The sequence below is a fragment of the Numenius arquata genome, chromosome 21 (assembly GCF_964106895.1).
Source record: "Numenius arquata chromosome 21, bNumArq3.hap1.1, whole genome shotgun sequence".
NCBI lineage: Eukaryota > Metazoa > Chordata > Aves > Charadriiformes > Scolopacidae > Numenius > Numenius arquata.
The window spans coordinates 7,708,450-7,726,628 of record NC_133596.1 but is presented as its reverse complement, the minus strand read 5'-3'; the positions used below and the strand labels follow the sequence as shown (position 1 = coordinate 7,726,628).

The 18,179-nt window shown below is 55.1% G+C and overlaps 1 protein-coding gene across 2 annotated transcripts in view; it reads left to right on the top strand.

The window, feature by feature from the left end:
- Positions 1 to 1,684: 1,684 nt before the first annotated feature.
- The window catches only part of GRIK3 (glutamate ionotropic receptor kainate type subunit 3), a 110,130-nt gene continuing 93,635 nt past the window's right edge, over positions 1,685 to 18,179 (top strand). For both annotated transcript variants that reach the window (XM_074162000.1, XM_074161997.1), the window contains exon 1: positions 1,685 to 1,799. In XM_074162000.1, coding sequence (XP_074018101.1) covers positions 1,685 to 1,799 — 115 coding nt within the window. The remainder of the gene's footprint in view (positions 1,800 to 18,179) is intronic.

Sequence of the window (18,179 nt, the reverse complement as noted above, 5' to 3'; positions counted from 1 at the left end):
CCGTCTCCTCCACCGTGACACCGTGCTGGGAGCCCAGGCCAGGCTCAGGGGCACCTTCCCACCGCCCCAAATGAAGCACGAGATAAACCCTGGCACCGCCTGCCCGGGGAGGCTGCAGGAAGAGCTACACCAGCATCTCCAGGAGGGGCTGGTCCTGCCGTGGGCGTGCAGATCCCCCACAGGCGCTTCCAGCTTTTCCTCAGGATTCCGTGATGATGACAGCTATCAGACACCCCGGCCAATCCCCCGCTGCTCCCGCTGTACAGAAACAGCCGGAGCCCAGACACCGCCGCGATGGGCGCGCAGGGGATTCCCCCCGCCGGCTCTGCCTCCCTGCAGCGGGCGTTGCGCTCGCTGTCTGCCGCCGCACGCCGCACCCGGGGACTTTCCTTTGAGTTTCAGACCGATAGCGGTTTGCGGATGTCCCCTCCTCCGGTTCTTGCACTCGGGCTGACGGAGGCTGGTCCGGGACGGGGATGGGCTTTTCTCCCAGCCCTGAGCTCGCCGAGCCGGCTGCTGGGGCGAGCGGCGACAAGGACAATTAAAAAGATGAACAGATACGGAGTATTAGTATGTTTGTAAGAAAATTAAAGATGTGCTCTTCAGATGTTCCAGGCGATGTAGTTAGCAGACAGCTGGCAAATGGGAGCGATTGGAAATGATGGAATAGATCAAATTATTTAAATGAGAAAAAATAAATTCGCCCTAGCCTAGCCCAGCAAGTTGACAAAGCAGCCTACTTATCTGCTGCATGTGCAGCCCTTTGTCTCTGTCACCGAGGTCATTAAACTCCCGGCTGCCGAGCCCGGGCTGGGCGCCCGCCCGCGGGTCCCGCCGCCGCGGCCCCCGGTACCGCCCGCCGCCCCGGAACCGGCCGGGGCCCTGCCCGAGCGATGCCGCCCCGCCGCGCCCCGCGCCCGGCGGCGGGGCTGTCGGGGACACAGGGGACACAGGGGACGGGGGGACCCCCGGGGACACAGGGGACAGCGGGGTCTCCCGGGACCCGCGGGAGCGCGGAGCACACCGGGCACACCGGGATCTGCGGGACGGGGCGCCGTCGGGGGCAGAGGGACGCCGGGCCCCCAGCACCCCCGGTACCCCCCCGGCGCCGCCGCCCCCCGCCCCGCGGTCCCCGCCGAGGGTCCCCGGCCGCCTCCCGCCCCGGCGCTGCCCGCCCGGCGGGACCCGCCGCGCCGGCCCTGCCCTCGCCCCGGGGGAGCGGGCGGGCGGCGGCGTGCGGGGCCGGTGTGTGTCGGGGTGTGCGTGTCAGTGTGTCGGGGGGTGTGTGTCAGTGTGTGTGTGTGTGTGTGTGAGGGTGTGCACGCTCCACTCCGGGGCTTTGCGCGAGCCGCGCGCATCAGTGGTAGGAGGGGACAGAGCCGCTCCTGCGGGCGCACCGGCAGCCCCGGCTCCGCAGGTGCCGCTCGACCGGCACCGGCACCGCACGGCCCGGCACCGGCACCGGCACCGCACGGCCCGGCACGGAGCGGAGCAGCTGGGTAGGGAGCGGAGCATCACGGCTCGGCTGCCGCGGGACGGGCCGGCGCGGCCGCACTAAGATGTGCCATGAGCCGTCCGGCCTCGGCGCCGAGCGGCCGCTCCGCCTGAGCCCCGGGCAGCAGCCGCCCGCTCCCCCGCTGCCCCTGGGGCCGTAGGGCCGCGCCGGCCCGCGCCCTCCCCAACGATGCCCCATCTCTGGCCGGCTCTCCGCGGCGTGCTCTGGGAATACTGGGCAGCGCTCCTGGTCGGCGGCTTCTGGGGCCAGTGCTCGCACGGGATGCCGCATGTCATCCGGATCGGTAAGGCCGCCTCTCGCCGCGGGGACGGGCCGGCGGCGGCGGGGCGAAGTTCAGGGCGCGGTGCCGGGGCGGGGGATGCGCTGCCCGGTGCGGGGAAGGACGCTGCCGGCGGGCGCGGAGCGGTGCGGGGCCGTGTCCCGGCACGGAGCGGGACCGTGCTGCTGCCAAGGGGGTAGCGCGCCCGGGCACGGTGCAACGGGGGTGCTGGGCACGGTGCAAAGAGGAGAGGGGAGATGCTGAGTCCCCAGAGAGGAGGGACGCTGTGCCCCCAGAGAGGAGGGACGCTGTGCCCCCGGAGAGGGGAGATGCTGAGCCCCCGGAGAGGGGAGATGCTGAGCCCCCGGAGAGGGGAGATGCTGTGCCCCCGGAAAGGAGGGATGCTGTGCCCCCGGAGAGGGGAGATGCTGTGCCCCCGGAGAGGGGAGATGCTGTGCCTCCGGAAAGGAGGGATGCTGTGCCCCCGGAGAGGGGAGATGCTGTGCCCCCGGAAAGGAGGGATGCTGTGTCCCCAGAGAGGGGGATGCTGTGATTGCTACAAGGAGGACTGCGGTGCCCGGTGCAAGGAGGGCTGCCGAGCCCCTGGAGAAGGGGATGCTCTGCCCCCGGAGAGGGGGGCTGCAGTGCCTGGTGCGAGGAGAGGTGCTGTGCAAGTGCAAGGTGGGGTGCTGTGGCACTGCGAGGAGAGGTGTTGAGCCTGCTGCAATAGGGGTGCTGAGCAGAGGTGCCTTGACCCTGGGCCAGGGGTGCTCAGCACAAGGGAGAGGCAGCCTGGGGGGGCCTGCGGCACCGAGCCCCGCTGCCCAGAGGATGCCAGTGGGTTTGTTATGCCACAGCCGCAGCTGAGGGCCAAACATGTTTCATTAAATTGCTGAGATTCTGGGGAAAATTAATTTTTAATAATGTTACATAAAGTAATTGCACAGATAACAGCCTGGGAAAGAGTCTATGATCTTTCTTTTTCTAATTAAGCGAGATACGTGTTTTACGTCTGTCATGTAAAGAACAGCACTGGTTTTCTGTTACATCCCATGTACTTTGCCATCAGTACACATTCTCAGGGATTTGCTATCTGCCCAGTAAGGACAGGTTCACCTGTGTTTTCAGGGCCAGATTCTAACCCAGAGAAACTAGTGAAAACTGAATAGATTTGTGAATATTTTATAGTGGAAAAAAATGGGTCTTATTTATCCCAGTGCAACTGCATGTGAAAGCCAGTAAGAGGAAGATGCTACTCCTGAGGGAGAGCTGCTTTCTGAAGTGAAACACTGTCACCTCCAGAGCGGTTTTGAGCGACTGCATGGCCCAGATCGTCTCATGGACAAGGGCTTGGTCCCTGCAGGGTGAACATCTGCTCTGCCCTGCACTTCTGAGAGTGGCCCTGTGCATGTTGTGGCGCCAGAGACGTTGGTGGAAAAGGTTAATGGACCTGCGCCTGGGCCCTGGGCCCTGGTGGCTGCTGAACTTTTACGGGAGCCAAGCTGCTTGGTGTGCTCTGCTGCAGCTGGAAGTGTTTTGTGCGACAGAAGCCCACTCCCCCGAAAGCCCCCCGTGCTGCTGATGGGGCTTTGCCAGTCCCACCGTGCGAACAGGGAGGCGGCGTCCCACCGTGCCATGGCAGAGCCCCCCCCGTCTGTCACCAGCCTGTCCCCCCTGAGAGCGCCGCAGTGCCGTGGCAGCATTTCTCTTCCCAATGGGTGTCAGAGTACAGATCCCCGTTGGGACCGCAAGCCGCGTGCCGGGGGGACCCTGTTGCAGCTGGGGCGATGGGCGTGCAGCTCGTCCTGCTTTCAGCTTGGCAGCAGCGGGCCTGGTTCTCGGTGGGCAGAGCGGGCGCGCTGCCAGGCTGCGCTCCGGGGGCGGCGCGGGGCGGGGGGGCTGCTGCTGCGGGAGCTGCCGCTCACAGGGGAATGGGCCGAAGGCCTCCGTGTGGGGGCTGCCGAGACCCCCGGGAATACCAGCGTGGCTCGTGGGAGACGCTCAGGCCCAGGAGTGACCCCGCGGCTCTGTGGAGATGTTTACCCTCAAGCCCAGGTGCCTCAGTTGTTCTGAAAATGGATTTTCTAGACAGGGCTCAAAGCAATCACACAAAAGGACAGAGGAGCTTTCAACACAGGAACTGCTGCCCTTCACCGGCATCACCTGCCGCTGCCCTGCCGCTGCTCTGCCCGTCCCTGCAGCTCCCCAGCTCCGCGCAGCGGCCGCCCCACCAGCAGGGCAAGGGGACACTGCTGCTGGGCTGGTGCCAACACAGCGAGACAGCGGGCAGAGCAGGCAGGGCAGGCAGAGGAGGCAGAGAAGGCAGAGCAGGCAGAGGAGGCAGGGTGGGCAGAGGAGGCAGAGCAGGCAGAGGAGGCAGGGTGGGCAGAGGAGGCAGGGCAGGCAGAGAAGGCAGAGCAGGCAGAGGAGGCAGGGTGGGCAGAGGAGGCAGGGTGGGCAGAGCAGGCAGGGCTGCCCACTGCAGGAGCACCGCTGTGCACCGCCTCTGCCAGCGCCGCTGTGCCTTCTGCAGGAGTGGCCTTGCTTTAATTGCTGAGAAATACCCAAACGTTCAGCACCTCATTTAGCCTTTTCCTTGATCAGTAAAATATGAAACTTAAAGATCAGAGAAAGGCTGTAGCCGGGGCTGCAGGGAGAGCTCTGTTTACCTTTGCTCTCAGCTAAAACTGGCATAATTTTGACCTCTTTTTCAGCCCACTGGAAAATTGCAGCTTTTCACCCCTGCATTAATTTGTGCAAAGCTGCCCTGGCTTTCCAGTAATTCTTTTAATTATTAGGTTATGCCAAGAAGTGGAGAACACTTAAATAAGTATTGTTTTAGAGCTGAAAATCAAACCAGAGAGAAACCAGGTAACTTTTCAAAGCTCTCTTGTTTCCCTATGAAGCTGACTATTACAATAAATACAGGGAGAGAGATCTAAGAAAGGGAAGGATAAGCCAAAAGCGCTCTTTCTCTCACGAGTAAAATATAAATATTTAATCTACACATCTAAACATAATCTATATATATACACACACAAAGAAAATCTTTGCCTCATTGCTGGATTTTTTTTATGGAGTCGGAGTTTGTATCTGAAGCTTATTCAACAGCTGCTCGATTATTATGCAATCTGTTAAATATTTGAAAATGCTGGATCAGAGAACACCGTCTAGACCTGCTGCACGCTCAAGGTGCTCGATTCGGCTCCGAGTTACTCTGGCACAAAGACAGATAAGGGTGAGGGTGGGAGCGGGGTGGCTCCGTGTTTACCCCCCGCCGGAGGAGCCGGGTGCGATGCTGCCAGCCCCGACTGCCGTGAGATCCCAGAGATTATACCTGTGATGAAGTGCTGCACCGAGCAGCCGAGCATTTGCAGTATCATGCCCCTCATATAGCAAAAGCAGCGAGTGCAAGATGATTAAGCTATCGCAGATAGCCTATTTATCTAACCTTGCTCTTAGATTAAGAGGCAGGAGTAGCACCCTTCAAAGTGACAGAGGAGAGCCTGATGCCATTTTGTAGAGCCTGATGGCACCGGCCCTGACACTGCAGCGCTGGGTGACTGGCTGGAGAGGGTCTGGCACGTGGAGCCGAAGGACTGGCGTGTCCGAGCCGCCCGGTTGCCATCGCCGTGCTCCGCTGAGGCGCCCGCAGAAATGGCTCAGAGTCATTATGCTGATGGCTGGTGTGTTAGAAGGATGTACGTGCAGATCAGATGGATGCCAACGCTTTGGGATTAATAAGTAATTGTAAAATAGACCACAGGAGCCGTCAATCCAATTTTAGCACTTGCATTTTGTTGATTAGTGGGTTTGTTTGTATGCAAGTGCTGCTGAGGAGGTGTCACCAAATCTGCACAGCCCCGCTGCCATCGCGTCCCTTGGCCACCCCTGCTCCCATGAGGAGAGCAGCAGAAGTGGCGTCTGCCACCCCCTGCCACCCCCTGCCACCCCTCTGCGGGCAGGTGGTGACAGGCAGGGTCCCCAGCCCACCCTGCCCATGGGTCCCCCCCAGACCCTGGGTGCACGCTCGGCTCACCCGTGCTCTGCAGGAGCAGTGCCGGGGCCTGGGAGGGATTTCATTTTGCTTCCTGCAATTTAAAAGGAATCACCTTCACCTCCGGGTTCTTGCTCTTGTTCTGGTTTATTTTCACTAAGGTTATATTCCCACAGATATTTGTGGCAATAATTATTCCTCAAGCAGGTTTAAGAGTCCCGCTCTTGCATCAGTGAAGTCGCTGTGAAGGGGATCGGGCTCCAGCTAAGCTTTTAAACAAACAGTCCTGCATGGAGGAATTTATCGGATTTTATTTCTTGTAGTCTCTTTCTAGGCTGTGTTTGTGTAGAGAAGGGGTCAGGGCATCGATTGTTTGTATGATTTGCAAGTAACACAGAGAAAACAATCAAATTGGACTGGAGTCTGTGTGGAAAAAAATCATTGATTATTTTATATAAATACGTAGAAAACAAATTCTGTGGATAATTACCCTCCTCTGTGTGATTGGCTTTTCTTAGGCTTATTATGCCTGTCTGGAATTTTATTTTGAAATCACCTTCCCACACTCTGCAAACGAAGCCTTATTTTTAAAAATAAAGGCAAAAGCAGGCTTTTCCAGGCTGAGACAGGCAGTGCCCGCAGGGCTGGGAGCTGCGGGGCTGCGGGGAGAGGGGGGTGGATGCTGGGGAGGATGCTCAGGAAGGCGAGGGGGGGGTTCTGTTCAGTTCAGGTTTGGTGACCGGTTTGGCTGGTGTCCTTTGGGGAGGGTCCGGCCGGGGCTGTGGTGCTGGGCGGCAGCGGGGAGGGAGAGGGGACGGAGCCCACCTGCATGCAGTGACCCCTGGCTGGGGGGTTCTCACCCCCAAGTGCCCACCACGCAGTGCGCACCACACAGCGCCCACCGGCCGGTGAGGGTGGGGTGTCAGAGCAGAGCCAGCCCGAGCCCCCCCCAAAGCCTGGGGGTCTCCGGGTGCGAAGCAATGAGAAATCTGAGAAATTTCTCCCCGTGGCTGGCGAGGCGATGAGACGTGGCGGGGCAGAAATTGAACCAAAATCAATATGTTTCCCCCTCCCTGAAGCAAAGAGCTTCAGAGACGCAGAACCGGAGAGCAGCTCCGGGGATGTAACTGGGGGGACCTTCCCACATCCCTGCCATTTGCTCCCCGCGGTGGAGTACACGCACGCAGAAAGCAGAGCTGGGGTCCTGGGCCCAGGGTTGCCCACCTGAGCTTGGAGGGAGCCCCGAGCGCTGGCGTGAATCTACAGCGGCGCCGGTGACACCGTACACGGGGTGTGGGATGAGGATCCGGCCCCCCCAGCTCCCGGGGCCACGCACGCTGAGTCTGCCTCTGCATTTTCACTATTGCAAGGAAAGTGCTATTTTTTTGGTTTTATTTTCTTTTTCTTGTTTCTAAATCACGCTATTGCCTTTGTGGCTTCTCTTGCATTTCCCTGTGTATTTCTGTGGCCACACACCCATTGCTCAAGCATTTAATGGTTGATAAAGTTATTTCGGGTCGTGAGATGCTTCGTGTGTCAGACAACATATTCTAGTAATTTCAGCGGGATATAAGGGTGGCAGTGTAAATTGTTTGGTGGTAAATTAATTCTGAATACATTTGAATAACAATGCTACCTCTTTATCACAGAATAGTCTAATTATTTGATCTTGGCATCCTCTTGAGATCTTCATACAGGAAATTAAGATCAAACCACAAACCAGAAAAAAATAGACCCCCATTCATGAGAGGGCAGGAGTAACGCCAAACCCAACAGACCTACTTAGTGCTGGGCTGGTTCCTCAGCGCGGGCACGTCCCCCCAGCACATTGACACCCCCGTGGGCTGAGCGGGTTTATGCAGAATTTGAGTGGTGAAGGAGCCTCGTGTGGCCGTTGTGTGCCCGGATGGATGTTGTGTGCCCGGGTGGATGTGGATGCTCCGCCTGGCACCTGCCCTGCCCCCGGGGGGACACGCCGTGGAAATGAAATGTGCCGGCTCCTGCTGCATCCTGCCTTTTGGTTTTATCACCTGCAGGTGCAAATTCACTGCCACCGCCTCAAACGTAATTTCTCCATCTCTGGATGTTTTTACCGATGAAACTAAATGGAGGTGGATATTACGGAAAGATTCCTGTAAAGCCTTCACCAGGCAGTCACGCACAGAACAACACCGAACGTAATTCAATCTACGGCAAAGTTGGGTCTCTCTCGTCCTGGTAGACGACGTGCTGCTTTGGTACAAATCAGCACTTTCACTGAACGAGCAATCCCAAATGCAACCCGGCTTCCCCCTGCCCGGCGTGCGGTGGGCGCGATGCCGGGTGGGTCGGGGTGGCACTCGGCAGAGGGCACTGCCTCCCGCTCCCACCCGCCCCCGCCGCGCTGCCCACCCGCCTCCGGAGCGCCGCTGCTCCGCTGGCTCCCATCACTCATTCCCCAGCACTTCCACGGAGCGGCTCTGCCAGGGTGGCTCGGATGCGGGAGTCTCTCAGGGAGACACAATATCAAATAAACCCGGGGCTGCGCAGTCTGTCTGTAGCGAGCGTTAAGCCTCATAATCCAACGTCCTGCCTTTCTCCACCAGCGATGCCTGCAATCTCCCTCCCCTCAGTTCGGCGGAGGTTTGATGTGATGCCGCCCAGACTCCTTTCTTCCCTCCGCGTCCTCAGAAGGCGGGGGGGGAGCCCCTGGGTGAGGCAGATAAGGAGTTGAAAGCACCAGAACTCCGTGGGCGAGGGGGGAGAGGGGCAAACGTGGGAGAGGAGCCGAGGGCTGGGCACGAGGATAAAAACTGCGCGAGGGCAGTGCTGCCGGAGGGAAGGGATGTGAGACGGGGAGCGCTGGTTGTCTTAAAGCCCTGAGAACCGAAGTTGCTGTGACAGGAGATGTTGGTGTTTGTGGGGACTGCGTGGGGGCTCCTGACACTCCCTGGGTGAATGTGTGTGTGGGGGGGGGGGTGTCTGTGGGTTCCGTGCCCCTCAGAGACCCCAGCGTGTTTGTTCAGACAGGGATTGTCTCAGTTTGGGTTGATGGAGAGGGGATTCAGACCTGACGGGGCTTCACACGCTACTACTGTTGTTCGTTATCAGTGAAACCAGGGAGAATGGGCAGGTATTTATCATTCCTAATAAAGCCTAAAATAGACACAGGTCCTTACCGCGAGACCTCTTAAAGCAGGTGGAAGGCTCAGTTCCCTGCTTTGTCTTTCTCCTGCACCAGCTTTTCTTTGTGTCTGCCTCCATTAACTCCTTCTGCTCTCCCCTTCTGCCCCCCACCCCCCGCTGTGCTGCCCCGTGGGGAGCCTTCCCCCCAGATTACAGCATCATTACTCGGGGCTGCACCACGAGACACCCGCCGTGCCGGGGGTCACCCCAGTGTTCCCCGGCACCAGCCCTTCTGCTTTAAATCTGCAGCAAGACACTGTGCATAAATACACCCATCTGGATGCGACTGCTCCGTGGTTTCTGGGAGGGGAGAGAATCAGGAAAACGCGGTTGGGTTGCAAACACCCCCCAGGGGAGCCGTGGGGTGCCCCTGCGTCGGGGCGATCCCCAGCGCTGCTCTCAACTGCCCCCTGCACACACCGCATTGTTCGGCCTCGGCAGCCGCGTAAATAAGGAGAGGAAAGCAAAGACTGGCCATTGGCGACAAGAGGCCACGATGCCGGATCTGAATTATTTAATATTTTAGCCAGGGACCTGCTCAGACTTTGGTTTTCATTGCTGTGCCCCAGCCAACGACCAGCACCCCTCCGCGGGGGGGTCAGACGTCTGGAATAAAAATCAGAATTGTGAAGCAGTACGGGAACAACCGCACGTTCAGCATCACCTCCTGGGGCTTGGGACCTTCAGGAAAGCCCCGCGACCTGGAAAGCAGCCGGAAGGACTGGGCTTCAGAAGACGGGGGCTGTGTGGGAACGGCCCCAGCGTGACCTCGGCCAGGCACGGACCTCTCCATCACCCAGCGCTGCTGGGGACGGTCTGGAGGGGAACCCCTCGGTGCCCGGCTCAGCCCTCAGCCCCCCGGATCTGATGTGCCAAAGGAAGATTCACCCACCTGGAGAAATAGCCCCCAGGCTGCATTTTCAGTTTGAAGGACAGCCCGGCCTTTTGCTCAGGTCTGACTAAGCCTAAAGAGTTACCCAAATAACGAGTATTTGCACCCTGGCTCAGGAGTTCAGTCTGTGCAGTTACTGAGCCAGAAGAACACCCCTATTCAGGAAAGTTTTTAAGCAGACAAAGAAACCAGCTCACATCAAAGGAATAAAACAAAGACCGGGAATTACAGTGCTGTTCAGACGGATGCTCGATTTGGGCCTTGCACTTTGCTCCTCACTCTGGAAACCCAGGGATCCCCACGGGGGGGACCCAGGTCCCCAGGTACCAGGGCACTAAATGCATTACAAAGGCTTTTGAGGCTGATTGATTTAAATTAGCCTTCCATCCTTGACATCTGCAAACAGCAGCCTCAGAAGCATTCATTAGTGCCACTGCAGCGGCTGGGGCTGTTCTGGCGGTTCCTACATCCAATAAGGACTGGGAAGAGGCCATTGACTGCTCTTACATAGGCCACTGGATACTCATTAGCTGGTAATGACATTTGATTGCTACAGCATGTCCTTTGTTCAAATTGGGGACTTGGAGGTGAACAGACCAGCTCTCTAAACTCACTAGTACCCAGGTGAATAGGAACATAAGCCATTCTTAAAATAACAGAGCGGGTAATGCAAAATCCAAATTTGATTAAAGATGTGGAAGTGTATGGTGAGAGAACCAGCCGTAGCTGTGGGCGGCTTCCCTCCACTTTAATGAATAGATGGCTGTCATCTCGCACTTATCTCCCAGGATGAAACAGTAAATAAAATCTGGTATAACCCACAAATTTAGCTGAGTTACGGCTGTCTATTGGGACTGAAGTGTTAGACTTGTTGGTTAGTTTTGCAGTGAATTTGAAGCACTCGGAAGGGAGTCACAGCAGTGATTTTAAATTCCACCCCCTGCGAGACACGGCGCCTGCCTGGGAACCGGGGCTGGGGGAGTATTTCCCCGGCTGCAGCAGAGCTTGTGTGGTACAAACGGGGCTGGGTTTGTTCCGGTGGAGCAAACGGCCACAGACAGGCTGAGCAGAGGAGCTGAGAGCAGATTTTTGCATGGACAGACCCAGGCTTTGCTTCGGGCACCGCACACACCAGACCCGGGGCACGGGGCTCCTCGGGGTGCGTGTCCAGCTGGGAGCCCTCTCCGCCAAAAGGGAGCTGCTCTGCTGGGAAGCTGGCCTTTAAGTCCTCAGTGGAGAATAACGTGTGTGTCTGTGTCGCTACGGTGTCTGGGAGTTTGAGAAAAAGATGGCTGTTTTCATCGCCGTGTAAATAGAGGTTTTCTTTAAGGCGAACAGGTGCTGCGCGTCTGAGCCGCTGCGATTCATGCCTCGCTGGAGGGGAATTATTAATCTCTCATATTCTGCACCAGGGTGGCTGGTATATATTTTCTAGTGAAAATTAGAGCAGATCAAGATCGTTTTCTAATGGTTTTTGTAACCATTTGCATGTTTATATACATGGACAGAGTTCTGGCAGAGGAACAGTCTCTGCTGGTGGGGTGACACCTCACACAGCCCCGGCAGCCCGAGGGGCTGGACCCTCCGTGACGGAGAATAAAGACAAACTATCCCTGGAGAGCGTGGAATCAGCTGCTCTCTCGTTGCCTTCCTTGCCTTCGACGTTAGAGTGCAGGCAGCAGCGCTCCTCGGGCAGGAAGGCGGTTTCCTGAGGATCTGTGTATTCCCTCCTGGGGCGGTGTCAGACCTGGAGGACACTCGGCAAATCCCGTCTCGCAGCAGTTTTCAATCACTGCCAACACACGACTGGGAGCAATTGTTCTGTTTTCCATGTTGAGCATCACAGGAATGGCACCGTGATGTGACCGGGAGATTTTTAGAAATAACTCAGCTCGGCAATATCATAGTCATAACTTGCAGGAATATTTGTATTCTTTCCTCCAGATCCCTGTTACAGGAAGTTTATCACATTTCAAATGTTTTTCCGCAGAGAAAGCATCCAGCCATTAGGTATTTCCCTGCTAAAGCATGTCTGTTAGCTTGGCTTTTGCTGTTATTTATTAATACTGCTATAAGGCATTTCAACGACATGCTTTGCCTGAGTTTTTTAAAAGCCTCTCACCACCTAGTTCCTGCTCCGTCCCTTGGGGAGCAGAAGTGAGCTTGCTGTCGAGAAGGAAACATGAGAGAAACCTGCCCCAGCCAGGCCCAGAATCCCGCTGCCCGGATCTCCAGAGGGACACAGAGGTGGATGGTTTCTCTGAGTCCTAGACACTCCATTTTTCGTTTCGATTTTCCTTTGTTCTCCCTTTTTGCTCAGATTCCTGTGATGTTGCTGCTCCCTTGCTCCGCTCTCACCCCTGCCCAGACGCCCGGGTGCCTGTTGGTGCTGGGGGGGGGTGCGGGCAGGCTCCCCCCCGAACGCCGGGGATGCGGGGTGCTCCCACGCCTGAGCCCCGCTCAGGGAGGCTTTGCCACCTCCATCCAGCCGGCTGTCACCAGAGCCGCCTCCCCTCTGCTGCAGCACTTTGGGGCACTTCCTCCCTCTGGGGTGACCTTCCTTGGCTCCCCCCGGCTCCAGGGGGCTCTGCGGGTCCCCCCCCATCCGCTCTCCAGGCACAGCCAAGCGCTCCCCAGGACGGGTCACTGGGAGGGAAACCTGGTTGTTTAACGCCGCAGAAACGCGAGATGCTGTTTCCTCCATGGATGGGCAGCAAAAGGTACATCACGATTAACCTTAACAGAATAAGCTGTTTCTTTGCCTGTGCGAGACAGATTTATAATATTTTCTCTTTCTTTTTTAACACTGGATTCTTAGTGCAGATGGTGATTTATTGAATAACCAATTTCCTTATCTACGTCATATATTAAAGTGATCCATCAATGCCAGATAATCAATCCCGCTTGTGATTTTAAGTGTGTAAGAGTGTATGTGTGTGTACTTGTATATATATTTTCCTCCTGTATCGTTGTCAGGGCAAACAATGTCTCCCTTTCTGTGCTCCTTTTTCAGTGACTTTTGTTTATGGTGTGTAAAAGAAAATCACGACATTATATTACACCTTGTAAGTTTTACGGTACTTGAGAGGTTTATGCGGTATGAATGTAAAGGGCAATGCAATAATGCAAAGGGCAGTGAGACATTTTTAAGCACAGAAGGATACACACGGAGCTGCAGAGATAAATCTGGGTGGATAATCATCCCACACTGTCTCTCCTATTTATGAGAGAAAAAGACATTCACTGCAAATCATGCGTCAGGTCATTTTTGCCCCGGTCTCTGGCTCTGCTTTGCATTATGGGCTGCTTAAATTGTTCCTAATGTCCCTTGGGATCTCTGCCTGGGGACCCTGCCCGTGCCCGCTGCGTCCCCTGCCCGCGGAGGGGTCACCCTGGAGAAGGACGATGTGATTCCCATCACTTCGGTGGTACCTTGGTCTTGTGCAGCTCAAGGGCTTGGGTGAACGAGCCTCTGTGAGTTCGGAAAGGGTTGATCTAGAGAATAACCATGGGAGGAAGCAGGAGGAAATGAAACTACCAAGCCTGAAGCTCACAGAGAGTTGAGGTGAGGAGGAAGAGCCTGGGTTCAGTCTCCCCGCAGCTCGGGTGTTCTCTGCTGGAGCCTGGGCAGGAAACCCCCTCTGAGCACAGGGCTGGGAATCGTAGCACCGTGACTGTCCATGAAAGAGAGAAACTTCAAGGCATCCTCCCGTTGTTAGACTTCTTAAACAATCAAGCAATGAATCCTTCTCAAATGTGGATATTCAGGATTCAGCATTTGTAATTAGCAGTAGAATTGGAGACAAAATGCCATTCCTTCTGAGGTCAAGATAAGTTTATACATAGGTCACTGTTCCATGTGCTTCATTCAAAATCCAATTTGTTTTGTGGGCTTACGATGGCAGAAACACTGATTATTATGTTATCTCCACATGTTCAGTACTCTCTGTTGCAGGAAAAGATTTTGCCTTAATTACTTTCAGTTTTAACTGTCTGGCACAGAGATGGGATTTTCCTGATTTGAACCATCTCATCAGAAGTTGAGAACACTTCACTGGGATGTGGGGACCTGGGGCTGTGGCGAAGGCGGGGGGGGGTCCCAGGGAGCAGAGGCGGTGGGTGCCCGGGAGCATCTCTCCCAGCCCGGCAACGGCTACTTGCCCACAAGGCGCTTTTAAAGCCCGTGCTTGGCAGCTCAGCCCCCCCCTTGCAAACCCAGGGGAGAGAGAGGGGAGAGGAGACGCCACAGAACCCCCCCCCCTCCAAGTCCTTGTCCCTCTCCTGCGGAGCCGGCAGCCTCGTCAGAGCTCCCCGCGGGGACCTGCACCTTCTGCAGCTCACGATGCCGTCAGCAGTCCGTTTTTCCTTGCAGCAGTGCTATTGCCATTCCAAGCTCAAACAGAGACTGTAAAATGGAGGTTCTTGGTTTAAATTTCTGGTCTATAAAATCTTAAACATCTCTTCTTCCTTTATAGGGAAAGAAAACCACTTTCTTCCTCATTTTATACACTTTTCTTCTTACGAATTTTTATTTCTGCAAAATCAGTTTTTGTCATCTTAGAAGAAATTTAAAATGAGTCCTTGGATGTTTAGCTTCAGGGGGATATCTAGGCTTGGCTGATAATATTCGAATGGCAATAGGTATTTAGTTTCTTTTACTGTTCATCTACATCATGGGGAAAGGGTTATCCAGAAAGTGTGGGGCAAGACCTTAGGTAGAGCGTGTCTTTGCACAGATGGTCAACTTCACTTAAGGTTAAAGTTATGAATAAAAGTGTTGAATATAAACAATCCTCTGTTCTCCTAGCTGCCACCTTCAGTCCCTGTGCTGTGTTCCATAGACAAGACTGCCTTTGTACATGTGCCCATCTATTTATAATCTGATCAATGAAAAGATAGTTATATCCATATTTACTTGATTTTCTTACACATTAATGCAGTGCTGGTTATTTGAGGGAAAACATGAAATATTTTCTTGTCTGCAGAGCCACTTTCTATGTCAAGTGTGGCAATTGCAGTTGCTGGATCCATTTCCTCCAATTAGAGGGAGAGCGATGGCACACTCAAATCTGAAACCCGGCCCAATCTGCACATCCTTAGCTTTACATTATGAATTTGCGTTTACTTTCAGTACTTTCTGGAGGCAATTCTAACCTCATTAATTTTCACTCTCCTTCTTCGCTCTCTTACCCCAAGATCCCACACACATGCTTTGAGTGAAGGAACAGCTCAACCCCAGATATGAGCCACAAGAGAACCCCCCGATCCCGTTCATGGTGTAACCGTGGCAGACACGTCCCGCTGCTCAGTCCTGCCTAAAGGACCCCCGCAGCCCCCCCGCACCCCAGCTCCTCCCGCGCCACCTTCACGCTGCACCCTGGGCTCCACTCCTCGCCCTCAAGAGTGGGGGGAAGAAATTAATACAGCTTAAATCTTGAACAGGTTGGACTTTCTCCTATTTTAAGGAAAAAACTGCATTCACAGGCTTCTTCAGCAGCTGGCTGGGATTTTCACTTATTGCCAGTGCCTGGAAACAAACCGCACGGTGTGGTGCCTTGTTTCCTAAAGACGCTGAAGGTGCCACCAGCCCGGTGACAGCACCGAGCCGCGCTGCCCGCGCAGCCACACACCGACCCCTCCGAGGGGCTCCCCCGGCAGCTCTCCCCCGGCCAGACCCTCTGTGGTTAGTTCTGGCCCAGGAGACTGGTCTATATTTTTTGACTGCATTATTAAGGTCATTCTATGTGGTTACACGACTCCCTGCGCTTTGTGCATGTTTGTGGGGAAACCTATTTCCATATGAATTATGAAAGTTTATGCCAACAGGACTGTAATTCGTAAATTGTTGTGACAGCAGCATTTTGAAAGCAAACACAGAGAAACCAGGGTAATAAAACTTGCCATTAAGGGAGTGGGCTTGTGAGTCCTGGAAAGAATTCTTGTCCAAGGATTATTTATGATCATTACACACCAAAATGTGTTTTTGCATTTTTATTGCTAGCAAATTACTTGTAAACCCACCAGGGAGCTAATGATTTTCCCTTTGTGGCCATGCTACTTCATTTTGGTTTTTTATATATACTTTTTGCAACCAGTTAAGCCATCACTTTTGATTTATAACAACAATAATTATTTCTAAATAGCCTGGATGTTAAAGAGTTAACCATCCCTGGATTTCAGCTGACAAGAATTCCGTGACAGAGATGGATTTCGGAGGGAGAAGGGCTGGTGGTGCCTGGGCAGGTTTTTCTCTGGATTGCTTTAGCGGTGCTAACTACCTCTAATGGGGAGCACGGATTATTTATGTTCTTCAGTAGCTTCTCATTAATTTTATGGTGCACTTGGTTGAAGATTCCTGATTTCTTGGCTTCTTCATTAGTGTTACCTGTTCTACAACACAGAGTGATGGAAGTGGCTTCAGAAAGGAGCACTGAATTCAGGCTCTTTTAGAGGAAAGGAGGAGCGTGGAGCTCTGGGCAGTCCCATGGGAAGGTTCATGGGTGAGATTTTAGAGGCTTCTCAGTCTCCTCATGGGTCTGTGGGGACAGGGTGCCCCAAGGAGCCGGCTCTGCGGGTACCCCCTGCTCCTGTGCTCCAGGACCGGTGGCTGGTGCCAGAGGGTCACCCCCTGGGCCACCCTGCCTGTGACATGGGGTGGCTTCTCTATCCCGGCGCCAGCCAAGGCTCACTGCGCCCAGACCCTGCTGTGACATCCCCGCTCCCACCGCCGGGCTCCGTCCCCTCTCTCCGTCGCCCCCCACAAACACCGAGACTCTCGCCCTGTGCCGCGGGTGACGCTTTGTGGAGCAGCCATTTACCCAGCGACTGCTCGGGATCCGCTGATCAGCCGCTGCAGCAGCACCAGGGCTGCCCAGAGCTGCGGGAAGCTCAAGAGCAACCTTAATACGCAGGTTAAGAGTCCTAAATTATCCCCTGCCATGGTTACGGGGTGATTACACCTCTTCTTTCTCTTGTGCCGGCCCGGAAAGAGCCTCCTGGGGCAGCGCAGGTGAGAGCTGCCTGCCAGCCTTTGCGGCGTGGTGACAGCCACCGCCGCTTGGTGACAGCCACCTTCTGCCATCCCTCCTGCAGCCCCGCACCCCGGCCCGGACACGAGCAGCAAATGGATGGAAACGGCCATTAGATTTTGGGGATGGCGGGACATTTGTATATTCATTACCAATGTCAGTGACTAAACCAGCATACCACTAATTGCATTTTTGATCCTAACACAGCAATTTGTTAGAGGCACATTTCCTTTAGAGACTTTCAAAGCCTTATTTTTAGAAAAGTATTTTTTGATCTTTCGTTAGCTCCTGTTCTGCTCTGGTACAGGCTCCCTGCCTGGCTTTGAACAAATCACTTTGCTCTTTTGTGCCTTAATTCTGTACTTGTAAAATAGGGCTAACGCGCTCCCTGCTCCTCCGGGGCTGTTGTAACGGGGAGGGTTTTACAGACTGTGACTCGCGGACGTAAACAGCTGAGATTGCGGCACCGAGGCAGGGGCTTTGAGGCAGAGCAGACAGACACGAGCAGGCACAACCCTATTAAACCAGTGAAATACTGAGATTACAACCCAGGACTTTCTGACTGAAGTCATTCTGAAAAACACAAGTATCCTAAATATACTTAACTGCTTATTTAATGTAGATTAAAAAAGTTATTTATTGAAATCTAACAACTGTTTACTCAATATGGGTCCGTAAAGCCTTACAAACATACTCTTAATAATCCCTTGGTATTTAACTAATGTACAATAGTGTGTGCTATTACATCCCAATTAAAGCCCTATTTCAGACACTTAATTAAAAAGGAGGCTGTAATAAGCTCCCGATCGTTTGGCTCCCCAGCCAGATCCGTATGATCAGGGACTCTGTGCGTTGGGGGGTGCGAGGGGGTGCCGTGGCACAGGGCTGCGCTCGGCGGGGAGTGCAGGGGCGTCCTGGGGCCGGGGGCAGCAGGACGGGGTGCTGCGGTGACACTGTGGTGCTCTCGGGTGCTCTCAGGCCCCGAACAGGACGGCTCCGATCCCGGGGTGCGGCAGAGCCCCCAGGCTGCGGGAGAGGCCGGGCCATGGATTCCTTACGCTGCCGGATGCCAGAGCTCTGCAGGGACCGGGATCCCTGCAGGATCCCTGCGGCTCACACGGGTCGAGGATGCTCTTGAGATGCAGCAGCCCCCAACGGCAGCTTTGGCTTTATCAACGCCACGGGAAACAGCGTCGGGCCATTCCCCAGGAGACACCCCCAGCTTTGGAGCCCCGTTTGGCCAGGCTCCCAGCTGAGATGGAGCCATCCTGGAAGGTGCACCCAAGGCCAAATACATTGCGGGATGCTTATGGGAACCTTGG